The sequence below is a fragment of the Mastigoproctus giganteus genome, chromosome 1 (assembly GCF_048544385.1).
Source record: "Mastigoproctus giganteus isolate SK-2022 chromosome 1, ASM4854438v1, whole genome shotgun sequence".
Classification (NCBI taxonomy): Eukaryota; Metazoa; Arthropoda; class Arachnida; order Uropygi; family Thelyphonidae; genus Mastigoproctus; species Mastigoproctus giganteus.
The window spans coordinates 199,677,730-199,696,102 of NC_143575.1; the positions used below are offsets into that span (position 1 = coordinate 199,677,730).

The window sequence follows — 18,373 nt, forward strand, 5'->3', positions numbered from 1 at the left end:
TTCAATTGATAAAATTTTAGTTGCTGGCCTGATTTTACAGAAAATTAAATGCACTCATTGTTTTGTACCTAGGACAGTTGAATGCAGTGCATCACAAAAATATTGACTTCAAATGCTGAGCATGCTATAAGAATACAGATGGAATGCATGAAGTGCTATTGTTTTGCAAAAAAAGGCCTTGTAGAACCAAATATTATATTGGACTTTATAACTTGAGTATGAGATACACAGGTACCTTATAAAACCAGGTACTATGAAAAGATTACTATTAACTAAATTATGAATATAATTTAGTTAATGGTAACCTTTTACTCCCCCGATGGTATTCTCCACCTTGTTGCGGTGGGGGGACTTGCATGTCCCGATGACCCAGAGAGTTAAGTCGGCGGTAGCTTAGCTACTGGTAGGGCTTCCCAAGCAGGACAGGTCAAAGGATAGGGGCTAGCTCCTCGTTCAGTGTAAAAAATACACAAACGCTAAACGACCTACAAGTGAAAATGAAAATGGACTGCACTTTCGGGAACGACTCGACAAATGGAGAGGGACTATGATTTTGGGATGCTGGAATATTCAAGGCCTTTCAACTAAAAGAAACTTTCTTTCGGATGAACTGCAAAAATTCAAGTTAGACATCATGTTATCAGAGACAAAGAAAAAGGGATGTGGAGAGGAAATAATGGGAGAATACTAGCATTTTTGGAGTGGAGTTGATAAGAGTGAGTTTCTATTGCAGGAGTTTCTATTGCTGTTAAAAAGAAATTGAGACACAACATCAAAAACTGGCAATTTATTAATGAAAGAATGATCTCATTGAAACTGAAAATATACGAGAAATATGTATTTTGGGAATATATGGCCCCACTAATGACACCGCCGATACCTTGAAGGATGAATTTTGGGAGGATCTGAGAGAACTAATAGAAAAAATTCCTAAGAACAAAGAGGTATTTCTAATGGGAGATTTCAATGCAAGAGTAGGAACTGAACAAAATAGCAAAGTTATTGGAAGATTTGGAGAGAAAGAGAGGAATGACAACGGAGATAGACTATGCAATCTTTGTGAACAGTTCCACTTGAGAATAAACAACACATTTTTCCAACACAAGGATATCCATAAATATACTTGGTCACAGGAGACAAGACAAATGAGATCAGTTATAGATTACATTATTTCAAAACATTCAGGGACATATGTATTGAAAGATGTCAGAGTTTATAGAGGAGCTGAATGTGGATCTGACCATTTTTTTGTTAAAACAACACTGAGGTGGAACTGGATTAAGAAAATGTGTGGACAACCAACAATGCAGGGAAAGAGAAATGCTACAAGTGTATCAATTTAACATTGACCTACTCCAGGACGACAGCATTAGAAACAACTTCACCCAAAGACTGGATGCTGCAATTAACTTGGAGATAAAAGGTAATACTGAAGAAATCTACGAATATTTAAAAAATACTGTTAAAAAAATAGCTCATGAAATCCTAGGAAAAAAGAAGAGCCAAGGACCAAAAAAGACCTGGATCACAGAGAAAGTAAGAGCCTGCTGTAGAGGAAAAGAAACTTGCATATCAGAAATGGCTGGGTGATAGGAATGATGCATATAGGAACATTTATGTTGAAAAAAATAAAATAGCCAATCGGTTGGTAGTAGAAGCGAAAAATGAAGAATGGGAAAGGAAATGCGCAACTATTAATAGCAAAATGGGCTTCAAGCAATCAGCGGAATCGTGGAAGGTCCTTAAAGACTTGAGAAAACAGAATAAACGCAATGCTGATTTGCAATTAATACCTTTGAAAGACTGGACGGAGTACTATGAAGGACTTTTAAAAGAAGACCGGGAAGAGTTCAAGGCGATGGAGGATTTTGGTGTAGAAGACTCGAGCTTAAAAGTTTCTGTTAGGGAAGTGGAACTCCTGCTAAAGGAAGGAAGGAATGGCAAATCACCTGGACTTGGAGGAGTTTACATGGAACTTCTGAAATATGGAGGAAGAGGAGTGGCTGTTCTAATACAAAAACTGTTAAATAGTATACTGAGAGGAGAATAAATACCGAAAGAAATGATAACAGGATATATTACATCAATTTATAAGAAGGGCGATCGGAAAAGCTGTTCAAATTACAGAGGAATATGCATCCTGAACCCGCTGTTAAAGGTCCTTGGAAAATGGATCAGGAACCATTTAGAAACTTGAATCGAGGTATCAGAAGAATAAAGTGGTTTTTCAGCTGGGAGGTCATGTATAGATCATATCTCAACAGTACGACAGATCCTTGAAAAATGCCAATCAAAAGGGGGAAAAAAATCTTTATGATTTTCATTGACCTTGAAAAGGCATATGACAGTGTTCCAAGAAAACTCTTATGGTAAGCACTGAAAGAGGCAAATATTGATGGACAACTGATTAACATTATTAAGGCAATTTACAGGAATAATAGATGCATAATTAAAGTGGGGTCAGCTTTGTCACCTGAATTCCACACTTCAAAAGGCTTATTACAAGGTTGTTGCATATCACCAACACTTTTCAAAATTTATATTGACATCTGCCTAAGATCCTGGTCAAAAAAATGTAATAAAATGGGATTGCCGATTAATAAGAACACCTATATTCACAATTTACTTTTTGCAGATGATCAGGTGGTGATAGCACAAGACTTAGAAGATGCAAAGTATGCATGTCGTCAATTGTTTGAGGAATATAAACAATGGGGTCTAAAAATCAATTTTAGCAAGACTGAATGTTGTCTTCGGGGCCAGGACACGTTCTAAATATTGCAGGTTTTAAAATCAAACAAGTCGATAAATTCAAATATTTAGGATCAATCTTACAAAGTAGTGGATCATCCCAAGCAGAGATCAATAAGAGAATTACAGATGGCAGAAAGGCTATCAGCATGTTAAACTCTGTTCTGCGGAGCAAAAATATCCTAAGTAAAACAAAGAAACTTATATTTCAAACGATTGTACAAAGTCTTCTATTGTATGGAGCGGAAACCTGGACATTGAATAGGCGAGCGGAAAACAAATTGCTCTCCACAGAAATGGATTTTTGGAGACGCTCAGCAGGAACTTCTAGAAGAGATAGAAAACGGAATGAAGACAAGGGAAAAAATGTAAGTGAAAAAGACTATTATTTACACCATAAAAGAAAAGCGTCTAACATGGTATGGACATGTAAAACGAACGGATGTAAGAAAACAGATATCCAAAGGCTATCCTGGAATGGATACCTCCTGGAAGAAGGAGAAGAGGAAGACCTAGGAGGACATGGATGGATGGAGTACAGGAGTGCATGACAGCCCGAGGCTTAACCAACCAAGACACCTTGAACTGCACTTTATGGCGGGAAAAAATTCCTAATAAGAAATAACTTGTAGGCTGAGGAAACCCATTGTAAATGGAAACACTCCTCTTGAAGAAGAAGATGAATATAAAAGCCACTCTCCAGACAGCTGGTTTGTCAGTTCTTATTACCTTGTCAGCGAAGAAAGATCTGAACTGCAGACAATCATGTCTTTTTTCCCATTCTGGGCATAACCATTTGACAGAAGGTAAATTGGAAACTATAAGAGGGCGAGACTCAAATGACAAATCAAAATACTGGAACATAACCACATAATGAAATCGAATAAAGAAAACTGTGTTGTTAACTAAATATTATCAAAAAACCAATATACAATCAACCTAAATGTAATGAAAAACCGAACATACTGTAACAAAACCTTAAGCCTGCCATATATTGTTAAATGAAAGTGTAAATTAGTGGAAATAAAAGTGCCAAAGCTTTACTTTTACAAATGTCTAATTTTTGTCATGTTAGATTTGATTGTTATATTGGTTTTTTATTAGTATTTAGTTAACGATGAGGCTTTTCTTTATTTCACTTATTTTATTTCCATTATGAGGCTATGTTCTGGTATTCTGATTTGTAATTTGTCTCCCATCCCTTCTATTATATTGGCTGAGTTTCCAATTTATCTTCTGTGAATTAGTTGGGCCTAGAATGGATAAAATGACATGGTTTATGATTGTCTACACTTTAAATTAAATCTTTGTTTTTTTTGTTTTTTTTTTCATTAAAGAGCTCAACAATTGCCAAAACAGCTTTCTGGAGACTGATTTTGTGTTTATAACATGGCATTCCATAGTCTGGTTTTATAGTGTTCTTGTATTGATTATTGGGTCTCATACTTAAGTTAAATTCCAGTATAATATTTGATGCTGAGTACACATGAAAAGCAATGGAATGAACTGGAAACCTGGGTGTGCATTAATATGTTGAGTGATGTTCATCTAGGCAGTATTCCCACATGGCTTAATTTTTTGGAGTATGCCTTTTGTAATGATATATATATATTTTATTTTTTTTTTTTTTTTTAATCAGCCCTCTTATATTGTTAGATTCTGATCATTCCCCCAATTTCAATTATCGGAGAATCTCCGATAATTGAAATTGGGGGAATGATCAGAGATTCTCAATATTTTTAATAGAAACAATGTAGCAAGTGAATTTGCAACAAAAACCTTTTCTTAAAAAAATTTTATAAGAAAAAAATTCCAATCAATGTTATTTTGTAACATTTTGATTTTAAAAATATTGTTATTAATAAACAAGCAAGGATCAGTTACTTCAAATATCCAGTAACAGTAAGTTTTTTTTTTTGCTCTGTCATACCCACTTTGGCATTAAGTTTGTTTGTTTGGGGATTTATGACCTTTGGGGGTGGAGAGTGAAACCATATTACTAAAGATCAGTTATTGAACTAATTTCCAAATGATAAAAAAATCATTTAACAATTTTTTTATAAAAAAAAAAATATGCAAGTAAAATAAATATTTCCTTTAAATCCTCATTTAAAATGGAAATAAAGATTTAAAAAAAAAAAACTTCCTTGAATAAATTTAAATCTACCACTTAAGTTATCAAATTGATGGATTTTACTTCACTCAAAAAAAGTAAAATAAGCAAATGAATCATTGAAAGTTATGTCTATAGGAAAGGAGGGAAATATATGCCATCAAATACAGTGAAGATTTTAATACATAGTAATAGATATCTATAATTATATTCAGTTATACAGACTCTGCACGAACTAATTTACTACAAGTTCTGTGAAAGTTAGAGACTGAATAAATAATCTACTATAAATTTGTGGAAAAAATAAACATTACCTCCTCTTTATAGTATAAAATATTGTGCTCCTTAATTTTATGTTTACAAGTGTAATATGATGATAAAACGGATTTATAACTTTAGCTCTCAGACTAAGATACATTTAGGGCTAAAGCCTCAAGCTGTGATCAAGTTTAGACTATGTATATATTAAGTGCAATAGCATCATTAATACACAGCCATTTCTGAATTAACAGAATATTTATAAGGCGGCATTGTTTTAAGTTATATCTCCTATTGTGCACTTAATATATACATAGTCTAAACTTGCTCGCAGCTTGAGGCTTTAGCCCTAAACGCATCTTAGTCTAAATACATTGTAGAGTTATACTTCATAACCATTTTGCGATTATTGCATCACTTGGATGGATACCCACCCACCCACCGAAGAAGGGCCAAAAAGCCCTGAAATGGTGCCGTCTGGGTGGTGGTAACCATCTGAGAATAAGTAACATTAGTCTTCTCCCCAGGTGAAGCGTTACTTATTCGAAGTAGTGCAATATCATGGCAACTCGTTGTGCAGGTATTCACAATAGGAGATATAACTTAAAACGTTTAACAATTTTTGTTAAACCTTATAGATGCTGCCTTATAAATATTCTGTTAATTCAGAAATGGCTGTGTATTAATGATGCCATTGCACTTAATATATACATAGTCTAAACTTTAGCTCTCTTAAAAATCCTAATAAAAAAAACTATTGTTAGACCTGCACTCTTGAAACTTTGTTTACAGTTTTGAAAATCCTTTTGCTGTGGTAGTGGATACAGTTGGTATTTTTTATTGAAGTGTCCTTATACTAAAATCACAAGAATTATCTAAACTTCTCTGTAGTTTGTTATTCAGACTCTTAGCAGTATTCTGCACCTGAAGAGCATTTAATTTTATTTTGTTGTTGGATTGACTGCAAACATTAAAATTACATCAACTCTGTCATCTAATGTCAATTTCAGCATAGTTCAATAGTTCTTTCCATGCTTTGACAAAACTCTTATTATAGATTATTTATTCAAATTTTTCAGGTACATGAATTGGACACTTCTAGGTATGGTTCATTTCACCAACAATATTGGTTAGATAATAGACTAATTGCAGTTGGAGTTATAGACATTTTGCCATACTGTGTATCCTCAGTGTACTTGTATTATGATCCTGAATATAGTTTTCTCTCCCTTGGAACATATGCTGCTTTGAGGTGAGTAAACTTCAGAAATCCTGGTGGTTAAGTTTTATTAGTAAATTAGGCATAAAACCTGATTCCATTCTTTTATTTGAATTATAGATTTATTTTAGAAGTTGTGTTTTTGTTTTTTAAATTATGGAAACAGTACATATTCCATTATGAAATTAGGTTTTCTTGAGAACTTCTTTTAAAGGTTAAATTTTATCATGAGATTCTAAGGAAGAAAGAGAGAAACAACAGTAATGAATGTTGTCATCTTTATTGAATTTTTAAAAAATAATCCAATTCTATTTATGTATTTGTTTAACAGTTAAGCAGTCTATATGCAAGAATGGACAAGCACCAAGTGAACATTAAATTTTGTTTCCAGCTGGGTAAAAATGCAACCAAAACAACTTATTGTGTCAAACTGATGTTAGTGCAGCTCTGTTGCATTACTTCACATTTGTGTGGTATAGTTATTTTATACAGCAGTTTTTAAGGTGAAACGGTGTCAAAAGATTTAGTGAAATCTAAGTATATGCTATCAAAATTATATTTTGCATCCAGTTCCTTTGTTACTGCATCATAGTAGCTAATGTGATTAGTCAGACAGCATCGCCCCTTAACATCTCCATGCTGCAATTTCCATATTACTGCATTCTTATCAACATGATGATCTTGCATTACTTCTTCAACCGATAACTCCATTATTTTTGCCTTGAACAGAAATCAAACTTTTAGGTCTAATTACACATTTTGCTCATTGTTTCCCCTTTGCATATCTCCAATCTATAGGGACTTCACCTGAATCCTAAGATGTTCTCATAATTATGCTTATACCTTTTGCTGATGGAAAGATTGATATTTTGGATAGTTCCACCCACTCCAGATATCTTATTTTAGCTTCAATGATTTCTCAGTTATCACAAAATCCTTTAGCTCACAGTTATAACTTGTTATATTTCTGTTATCTTTATCACATGTAAATGTAAATATTTATTCGGTTTTTCAGCAACCTGAATAGAATCATTCATAGTTCTGCCATTTACATCTAGTTGGCTAATGTATAGATGTTAACAAAGCAAAGAATTCTTTGCTACTTTTCATCACATTCTTAGTTAAAGACTTCTAGTAATCTTCCTCAGCTTGCCTAATTCCCATAAGGATTTGATTGCAAACTAGTTTCTACTTTAGGTTTCTGTGTCTTCTGATAATTTATAATCATCCCGTGCTGTTTTTTTTTTTACCACTTCTCTCATCAGTTCATTTGGCATCTCCATTTAGGCCTAAATTTTTAACAGTATTTCTTTGTTGGTATTAAAAGCTAAGCAGCATCTATGATTACTTTACTAAATGCTTTCCATTTAGAATTTGCAGTTGGTAACATCAACAGTTGGTCACACTAAAAAAAAAAAAAATTTTAAAACTGTATAAGACAATTGTAGTCACCTTTACAAATCCAAATTGCTTCCCTTTACCCATGACAATATTTATATTAATTAAATCTCATGTTAATATATTATGATCACTGCTACTTACTAGTTCCTTTATCTGGAAATTCTTAATGCATGAAGTGTCACTTCTGATAATCGGATCAAGCATATTAGCATTAGTAGAGGCATATGATGCAAAAAAGCAAGCTTATATAGCATCAGCCAAAAAAAAAAAAAAAAAAAACCTTCCCATTTCACCCATCCATTCACTCAAATGCTTGTCTAATTCTGCTTTGAACTTATTTAAGTTTTCGATCTCCACTACGACAGATGGAAGTTTGTTCCAACTAGCAACCACCCGCTGGCTAAAGGCAAATTTCCACACATCTATTCTACAATTGTCTTTCCTCAATTTGAATTTATGTCTCCTCAGGTGAGTAATCTGAGCAAGAAGAAGAACCCCATCAGCAATGAGCTTGCTCAAACCATTCAAGGCCTTATACACCTCATTAAATCACCTCGCAGGTGCCTAGTCTCCAGACGCTGCAGTCTGTAGAACTTAAGTCTTTCTTGGTAAGAGCAACCCTTTGTTACACTCAGCAATCTCATTGCCTTCTCTGTACTCGTTCCAGAAGCGCTACATCCTTCCTAAAATTAGGCCTCCAGACCTGTATGCAGTACTCAAGGTATGGCCTGGCCATTGCCTTATATAAGGGGACAATCACCTCCTTATCCCTGCTAGCAAAATTTTTGTATATCATTGACAAGGCACCATGAACTACTCTTGCGCTTCTCAAAAAACTTCATATCTGACTTCACAATTGCCCCCAGGTCCTTTTCATTCTCTACTATCCTCTGCGTAGTACCACACAGTTGGTACATTACTCTGAGGATACTGCTACCCCCAGTGGTTTTCAACCGGGGTGACGCAACAACATTCCAGGGGTGCCACGTAATTTGGGTTTAAGTTACTTAAACTTATTATTTTTTTAAATTTATATGTTTATTTCATTATAAAAAGGTGTACAGTATCTTTTCAATTTTGTGGTGATCTATAATTGATGCTTACTTAATACCTCTATAAAAAGAATAAAATTATTATATATTGTATATATATAATTTGTATTGTATTATTAAATGTAATTTTTATAATTATATTATTGTAATAACTGTCATATAAAATATATTTTTAATATTATATATATATATAGAGAGAGAGAGAGAGAAAATCGGATCTAACAGACAGAAAATTGAGTAGGGGTGCTGCAAAATAAAATAAATTACTTAGGGGTGCCGTTATTAAAAAAAAGGTTGAAAACCACTGTGCTACCCATATGTATTACTTTACATTTGTCAATGTTAAACTTCAGTTGCCACCTCTCAGCCCATCTGCTCAACTTTTTTTAGATTCTGTTGCAGGAGTATACTATCATTACTGTCATTGCCAACCTTCATATCATCTGCAAACTTAGACATTAACCCTGATATACCTTCATCAATATCATTGACAAATACAGAAAACAATACTGGATCCAACACTAAACCCTAGGGGACTCCACTAATAACATTAGTGGAGTCAAGGGGTAGAATTTTTTTCAGCCTGGTCTGTACTTGTTAACAGGAGAGACTGCTTCTACAGTGATGGGATACACTTAAATAGAAAGGGTGCAAGAATATTTGCTGATGCTATCGAAGCAGTGTTAGGTGGGTCAGAAAAACTGCTAGCTTGAGGGATATAAGGACTAATAGATTAACAATAGCCACTGGCAGAGGTGAAAGTGATTCTTGCGCTGCTTTTGGAATGAGCAGCAGCCTGGAAAACAAGATGCAGGGTATTCCAGAGACTGCTGGGAGTCATTGCGGTACAAGTAAACACATGGGTTGTGTTAGGGTAGTTAAGAATAGGAACAGGTGCATGTATACTTGCTAGGAGTTTGGAAAATAAATTTGATGAATTTGAAGTATTGCTCAAAACATCAAAGGCTGATTTTGTCGGATTATCAGAGACGTGGTGTCACACAGATATAAGGAATGCAGAACAAGAATTTGGAGAGTACAATGTGTACAAGAAGGGTAGACAGGATAGGAAGGGAGGAGGAGTTATGCTATTAGTTAAGAAACACATAATATCCAAGGAAGTGAAGCCAGTTGACATCGCTGGACAGTGCAGTGTTGAGTCAGTTTGGTGTGACATTAGCATTGGATCAAAATTGAAAATAGGAGTGTGTTATAGGCCTAATGACTCTGATGAGTATAATAAGAAACTGTACAGGGAAATAGAGTGGGCCAGTAAATCAGAGTCTTATAATGGGGGATTTTAATTTCCCAGATATTGACTGGAATTTGTGGGTTGGTGACTCACACACTAGCAAGGCTTTTGTGAATTTATTGGATGATTATTTTTTTCTGCATCAGAATGTTCGGGAGGCAACTAGAGGGAGTAATACTCTTGATCTGATTATCAGTAGTGATTCTTCACGCATAAGAATCTGCAGATAAAGGAACCACTAGGTGGCAGTGATCACAGTGTGCTGAAGTGAGATTTACTTGTAGGTAACTACCATCAGGGGTAAAGGGAAGGGTTTTTGCTTTCATAAAGGCGACTACAGTGGGACCAACTGATGATGTTACGAACAGCAAATTCAAAATGAGAAGCATTCAAAGAATTTATCTTGGAAGCTGCTAGGGCTTTACATACCAACTAAGAAATATTGTTCAAGGTTTAGGCCTAAATGGATATCAGATGAACTAATGAGACATATGGCAGAGAAGAAAAATGCATGGGATACATATAAATTAATGGGTGACATGGAAGCCTATGATAGATGTAAGTTGGTCTGTAACCAAGTCACAAAGGAGATTAGGCAGGCAAAAGCAGATTATGAGAAATCTTTGGCAAAGGAAGCAAAAAAAAACAACAAAGCATTCTTTACTTATGTTGTTGTTATTTGGTTTTTAGGAGCATTAGGAACTAAGGCCATATTGCTCCAGGAATATGCAGTGGTCATTCCCTGACCTTTCCGCATCCTCCATATTTGGTGGTGACGGGCTCGAATCCCGGTCTAATCAAGAAGTGTGGGCCGCGCACTGCTGCTCCTTCCCACCTGGCTACGGAGGCACCCTTTACCTATGTAAACTCTAGAAGGAAAGGGATAAATCAGATTGGTCCACTGGATATTGATGGTTCAACTGTTGATGATCCTGCTCAGGTGGGTAACAAACGAAATGAGTATTTTGCATCTACATTCACAGATGAGGAGTTATTCAGGGAGAGGAATGCCAGTGGCGAGTTAAACTCTGGCAGTGAGCTAGATGATTTTGTAATAACTGAGAGGAAAGTGGAGGAGCAATTGTTGAAGATAAAAAAGGCACCCGGGGTGGATGGGATCTATTCAGTTATATTAAAGGAGGCAGCAAAGGAAGTACGCAAACCCTTAGCCATATAATGAGAGCTTCTTTGGACTCGGGAGGTGCCCATGGACTGGAGATGTGCAGATGTGACCCCAATACACAAAGGAGGTCAAAGGGCGACACAAGTAATTATAGACCTGTTAGTTTAACTTCTGTTCTAGGAAAATTAATGGAGGCACTGGTTAAAGAAGCACTGCTCGATCATCTAGACAAGACTTCAGTTATAGCTCGGACACAGCATGGTTTTATTAAGAGAAAGTCTTGCCTGACCAATTTGACTGGATACTATGATGTGTTCACAAAGGAACTGGATGCAGGGAATAACTTTGATATTAGTATTAGTAACGGCCGCATGGTGCAAGAAAGCCTATGGCTTATGCTCCACCAGCCAAAAAAAAAAAAAAAAAAAAAATCCGAACAAAACAATGATAAAAACAATAAATAAATAAAATAAATAAATAAATAATAATAATTAATAAATAAAAAAAATAAAATAAAAAATAAATAAAAAAGAAATTAAACCTATGCACTTCCCTTACCCGAAAGTACTATCCAGATGACCTTTGAATTTCCCCAAACTGTCGGCCTCTACCACCCATGAAGGCAACTTATTCCAGTAATTTATAACTCGCTGGCTAAAATAAAACTTCCTGCAGTCCAATCTAAACATTTCCCCCCCCCGTAACTTGAATTTATGTCCCCTAGTTCTAGCATCATTTATAATCTTGAAAATTTTGTCCTCATTCATTTTACAGATGCCTCTCAGAGCCTTAAACACCTCAATCAAATCTCCTCTAAGGTGTCTAGTTTCCAAACTCTGCAACCCACATATTCGAAGTCTTTCTTCATAAGGACGCCCTTTTGCCGATCTCACCAGGCGAGTTACCCTTCTTTGCACCCTTTCAAGAAGCTCGATGTCTTTCTTTAGGTGCAGTCTCCATACTTGAACACAGTATTCCAAGTGTGGTCTAACATAAGCCTTATATAATGGGATTATCACGTCCCTATCTCTACTTGCAAAAGTTCGATAGATCATCGATAGGACACCATGGGCCTTCCTTGCAACCTGTTTACAATGCTCAGAGAATTTCATGTCTGACCGTATCGTAACACCCAAGTCCCTTTCCTCCAGTACTGGGTTTAGTTGAACTCCACCAAGTGAATAAGTTTTTTTGGGATTAGTTTCCCAGGTGTAATACCTTACACTTTGTTGGATTAAAGCACAGCTGCCATTTTTCTGACCATTCTTGAAGTCTATCTAGGTCTCTCTGAAGAAGCTCAGCTTGACAGTGATCATTAACTACTCTACCAATTTTAACATCTGCAAATTTAGACATCACGCCCTCTATCCCTTCATCAATGTCGTTTATGAAAATTAAAAACAACAGTGGTCCTAATACTGATCCTTGGGAAACCCCACTTTTTACATCAACCCAATCTGAGGAATAGCCATTTATCACAACCCTCTGCCTCCTGCCCTGAAGCCATCCTTCTACCCATCTAAGGATTTTCCCAGTGATTCCAACCTGTTCCAGCTTATAAAGCAACCGCTCATGTGGGACTGAGTCAAAAGTTTTGCTGAAATCTAAATACACAATGTCGAAATTATTCCCTAAATCCAGGTCGTGAGTGACCCTTTCGAAATAGAGAACCAGATTTGTTAAACATGATTTTCCCTTTACAAAACCATGCTGAGTATCCTTGAGAATTTCAATTCGATCCAAATGATCCTGAATTTCAACCTTGATCATTGCCTCCATGATTTTCCCTACTACTGAAGTCAGACTGACAGGTCGATAATTTCCAACTTCACTTTTAGAGCCACCCTTATGTATGGGAGATACATTTGCACTTTTCCAATCCAAGGGAATCTCCCCAGAGTCTAGTGATGCTCGCATAATTAGCCTCAATGGTTCAATGCACTCGCTTGCCGCCCCTCTCTTAAGATTATAGGGTATATTCCATCAACTCCAGGAGCCTTACTGGTCTGTAGGCTCGAAAGTTTTTTCATTAAATAATCTTGCGAAATTTAAATATCATATATTTGGATCTTAGAAAGGCTTTTGATACTGTTGCACATGGAAGACTGCTGAACAAATTGGAGAGGTGTGGCATTGGAGGCAAATTGCTGCTCTAGATAATAAAGGGATGGTTGAGTGGGAGAAGAGAGAGAGAGAGTGGTAATCAATGGACACTGCTCTTAGTGGACTAATGTTATTAGTGGGGTCTCCCAGAATTCAGTGTTGGGTCCATTGTTGTTTTCTGTATTCATTAATGATATTGATAATGGTATATCAGGCTTAATGTCTGCCAGTTTGCAGACGATACGGTGGTCGACAGGGTTGTTAATGACACTAATGACAGTACGCTGCTGCTGCAACAGGATCTAGAAAAGTTGAGCAGATGGGCTGAGAGGTGGTAACTGAAGTTTTTACAAATGTAAATTACTGCATATAGGAAGCAGTAACCCCAGAGTAACGCTTAGAGGGGAACAGGTATCCTGTGTGTTATCAGACACTCAGCCTAAAACACTGACTGATCCAATATCTCTCTTTTACAGAATATTTAGGAGTCCAGTCGGCCTGCCTCCCTAAAATCCACTCATGCACACTTTCTCGATGGTAAGCCCTGTTACGTCATTTAGGTGGCAACGAAGGTGTAGAGTGGTTCTCTTCAAGACTCCTGGTCAGCGTGAAGAGGAAAAGACCAAACCGTCCAGCATATGACAGCACGACAAAACAAATGGCCCTCAGTCCCCAGCAGCTTTCACTCTCCCTCTTATGGCAGCAAGAGGATCAGAGTGGAAGCAGATGGTGCTAAGAATCTCTGGGTACGACCAGGCTACCATGCACGGAAACTGAACTTGGCCTTTTATAACGTAAGATCACTCATCGGTGAAGACAGGATATTAGAGCTGGAAAAGGAATTAGAAAATGTGACTTGGAATATCATCGGTTTGGCTGAAACAAGAAGAAGAAATGAATCACTTATAAGTTTATCAAGTGGAAATCTGCTGTACACCAATGGAAACAGTGAAATGAGTGAAGGTGGAGTTTGGTTTCTGGTCCATAAAGATTTTAAAAACAACAAATTCAAAAGTACATCACGAAGGGTGTCAAGACTAATACTCAAGATTTCTAAGAGGTACAAGCTAAAGATTATAATGATTTATGCACCAACATCGAGCCATGATGATGAAGAGGTTGAAGAAATGCACACCGAAATTGAGTCTTCTAGATGAGCAGAAAACCCACTACACTATTATTATGGGGGACTTCAATGCTAAGGTTGATAAAAGACAAAACAGGGCAGAAAGGGGAACTATAGGAAATTTTGGAATTGGTGAAAGAAATGAAAGAGGTGAAAGACCTGTGGAATTTGCAGAATCTCAAGGACTGTCAGTAATGAACACTTTTTTCAAGAAAAGGGTGAACAGAAAGTGGACATGGAAGAGTCCAAATGGATTAACTACTAATGAAATCAACTTCATCCTCACTAACAGAAGATATATTGTGAATGATGTTACCGTCCTGAATAAGGTAAATGTTGGAAGTGATCACAGAATGATAAGATGTACACTTGATATAGATGTAGGAAAGGAAAGGAAAAAAACTGACTCGAGTAAATAATGCAAAGGTCTTTGAGATAACAGAAGAGGAGAAAAAGCAGTATGTACCGGAACTTAACAAGTTTGAGCTTCTGCAGACTGCTCAGAACCAAGATATCGATGAGGAATATTAAAACTTTCTGAAAGTGATAAAGCCCAAGAAACCTATAGGGAAAAAGAAATCCAAAGAAGAAAAAATTAGTCAAGAAACACTTGTCATGATGAACCGAAGACGACAAATCAAATCAAGAAAAACACTGACAGGGAGAAAATTGAGTATACTGAGTTATGCAAAGCCATTAGAAAGAGACTCAGAGAGGACATAAGATTTAACACAAAAGTAGAACAAGCATTAAGGGAAAACAAAGGATTTAAATCAGCAGCCATGAGCAGTAATACAGAAAGACAAATGATACTGAAACTGAAAAATAGCGATGGTGTACTTATAAAAAGCAGAGAAGGCAGAAGACTACTATAGAGAATTATACAAGGAGCAGGGGAATGATGCCAGCAGTGCGGAAGATGGATTGCAAAGTAGCACCACATACGACATACCCGATATTCTTCCTGATGAGGTAGAACATGCATTGAAGAAAACGAAGAATCAGAAAGCACCGGGGGAAGATGAAGTTACTGTAGAGTTGTTAAAATTGGGAGGAAGAGACATAACACAAAAACTGGCAAGGCTCTTCACAAGGTACATTAGAAAAGGTGACGCCTAAGCAGTGGAATAATGCAATCATAGTTTTGCTATATAAGAAAGGAGATAAATCAGAAATTGGAAATTATAGACCAATTAGCTTGTTATCCCACATCTACAAGTTGTTCACAAGGGTCACTACTAACAGATTAGAAAGAATACTTGATGAGAATCAACCGAAAGAGCAAGCTGGCTTTAGGACAGAATTCTCAACTATGGATCACCTTCACGTAATATCACAGCTAATGGAGAAAGCAAATGAATATAAAACACCATTATGCCTGGCATTTGTGGATTATGAAAAGGTATTTGACTCCATTCAGCATAAGGCAATATTTCGGGCACTGGAAAGACAAGGCATAGATACTCCATATATTATGATTTTGAAGAAAATATATGAGTGCTACCTCCTTTACTAGACTAGACAAAAACAGTAGGAAATTTAAAATTGAGAAAGGAGTTCGACAAGGAGACACAATATCTCCGAAGCTGTTTGCTGCTGCCCTTGAGGAAGCTTTCAGAAGATTAGACTGGTCGCAGAAAGGAGTCAATGTGAACGGAGAGTACCTAAACCATTTACGATTTGCATATGACATTGTGGTCATAAGCCATGATCCCAAAGAATTAGAGGAAAATCTTAATCAGTTATGCACAGTTAGTAAGGATTTTGGACTAAAGATGAATATGGCTAAAACAAAAGTAATGAAGAACAAGTATGCCACAGAAAGGGAATAATGATTGAAGGAGTAGTAATTAAAAAGGTGGAGTCATATACTTATCTGGGACAAGTTATTAGCTGTAATAATGATAAATGGCTTGAAGTCAAGAGAAGAATAAATTTTGGATGGATAGCATTCAGGAAATATAGTCACATACTGAAGAGCAATATCCCAGTTTGTCTTTAACGTAAAATAATGAACCAATGTATACTCCCCACCATGACTTATGGAAGTGAAACTTGGGCACTCACCAAAAGAATGGAAGAGAAGCTGAGAACTACACAGCGAAGAATGGAACGAATTATATTGGGAATCAGACTGTTAGATAAGAAGAGAAACACATGGATTAGGCATCAAACTTAAGTAAAGGACATTCTTATCAAAACTAAAGAACTAAAATGGTCTTGGGCAGGACACATAGCTCGGAGACATGATGACAGATGGACTAAGAAAATAACAGAATGGTACCCAAGAGGAGCTAGAAGAAAACCTGGAAGACAAAGGCGGAGATGGATAGATGAAATTCATGGGTTTGTGGGTAGTAAATGGATGGCCAGTGCTCTAAACAGAAGGAACTGGAAATTTGCTGGAGAGGCCTTCATCCTGCAGTGGATTGAAAATGGCTGATGATGATGATGATGAACGTATATCAACTGTATGGTACTACACTAACAGTGGTAGATAGAGAGAGTGAAAAGGACCTGGGGTAATTGTGCAGGCAGATATGAAGTTTTCTGAGCAGTGCAGACGGTCTGCAAGAGTAGCTCATGGTGTCTTGTCAATGATATACAGGGATAAGGAGGTGATTATCCCCTTGTGTAAAGTAATGGTGAGGCCACACCTTAAGTACTGAATACAGGACTGGAGGCTTCATTTTAACCTTTAAACGGTCCTCTGGGTAAATATTTACCCAGATCAAATTACAATTCATAAATTCTATAATTTTTACACTAATTACAGAGCTGAAACTCGGTATAGCTGGAATCAGAACATTTTTCTTGAGTTTTCCTACTTAAATTTTCAAAACCTTCTATTGAATTTCACGCAAATGACAAAAATGTGACATCAAGTATGCAATTTTTTAGGCCTTTTTCAATTAATTTTTTTACCCCCACCCTAATCAGCCTAGAGCTTATGAAACCCGACACTTGATTCGTTTCTTGGTGTAAAGCGCGCGAATTTCTTTTTACGGAGAGGAGCAGTTCTCATAAACAACTCCGCGTGAATACGAGCGAAGCGTGGGAAGTATATAAACAGCTACATCGTACGGCTACATCGAGACTGTAAGGGAGAAGTGTAAATAAACAAAAGACGAACAGGAGCTACTGTTTTTGACATAAGAGGCAATAAAGCCATACAGTACCAATAACAGTTTATGGAAGGTGAATAGATCGTATTTCCTTTCTTCAACGTGTATTGCTCCTACGAACAGAAGATCAAGGAAATTCATCTGTTCGAAACGGGAAAAACTGGTGTAAAACTGATAACACTGCAATGCGCATTTGATAAAAAAAAAAGAAAAAAAAGTTTGCTTTATTGTAATTGTTTTTAGTAAACAATATCAGAACAGCAGTTTCCTGGGTTTGATCTTCTAACCAAATTTCGAGAAAATATTTCTATTTATAGCTGCGTTATAAACTTCGAAACTGGTGCATCAAAAGAAAGAAAAAAAAATCATCCGCTATGAATTTCTTTCTTTCTTGAAATGTGTATTGTTCACATAACTGCAATATTTGTAACAATACAAAGCTAACAGATTACAACTAACGGCTGCTCAAAAAGTATCGTTAGAAGATATTTGCTTGTTACGCTTTGATGTCATCGCAAAGGGAGAAATTCTGTTTTAGCTCAGAAGCCAAATAAATTCACCATCCATGGTCATAATGCTGTTCTGAACTGCAATAAACAGATAAACTCCGCTGACAAATAGACTTACTCCCCATCACTTTTATTGTTTTACTGTGGTTTTTGGCAGATGAGTCGGTGACTGCTAAATGCAGTGCGATTTCTTGTATTCTCTCTCTCTCTCTCTCTCTATTTCGGGATCTCTGACCTGTGGTCATCACGTAATATAAACAGAAAATTTGTTCGTCGGAATGCTGCCCATCAATTATCAACTCTTTTACCGACCTTCTAATGTATGTTCAAATAATCCACTT

The 18,373-nt window shown here is 36.4% G+C and overlaps 1 protein-coding gene across 2 annotated transcripts in view; it reads left to right on the forward strand.

Annotated features, from left to right (window-relative positions):
• Ate1 (arginyltransferase 1) overlaps nt 1-18,373 on the forward strand; it is a 169,158-nt gene that overhangs the window by 113,392 nt on the left and 37,393 nt on the right. For both annotated transcript variants that reach the window (XM_090375480.1, XM_090375488.1), the window contains exon 10: nt 6,202-6,374. In XM_090375480.1, the coding sequence (XP_090231606.1) occupies nt 6,202-6,374 (173 nt within the window). The remainder of the gene's footprint in view (nt 1-6,201; nt 6,375-18,373) is intronic.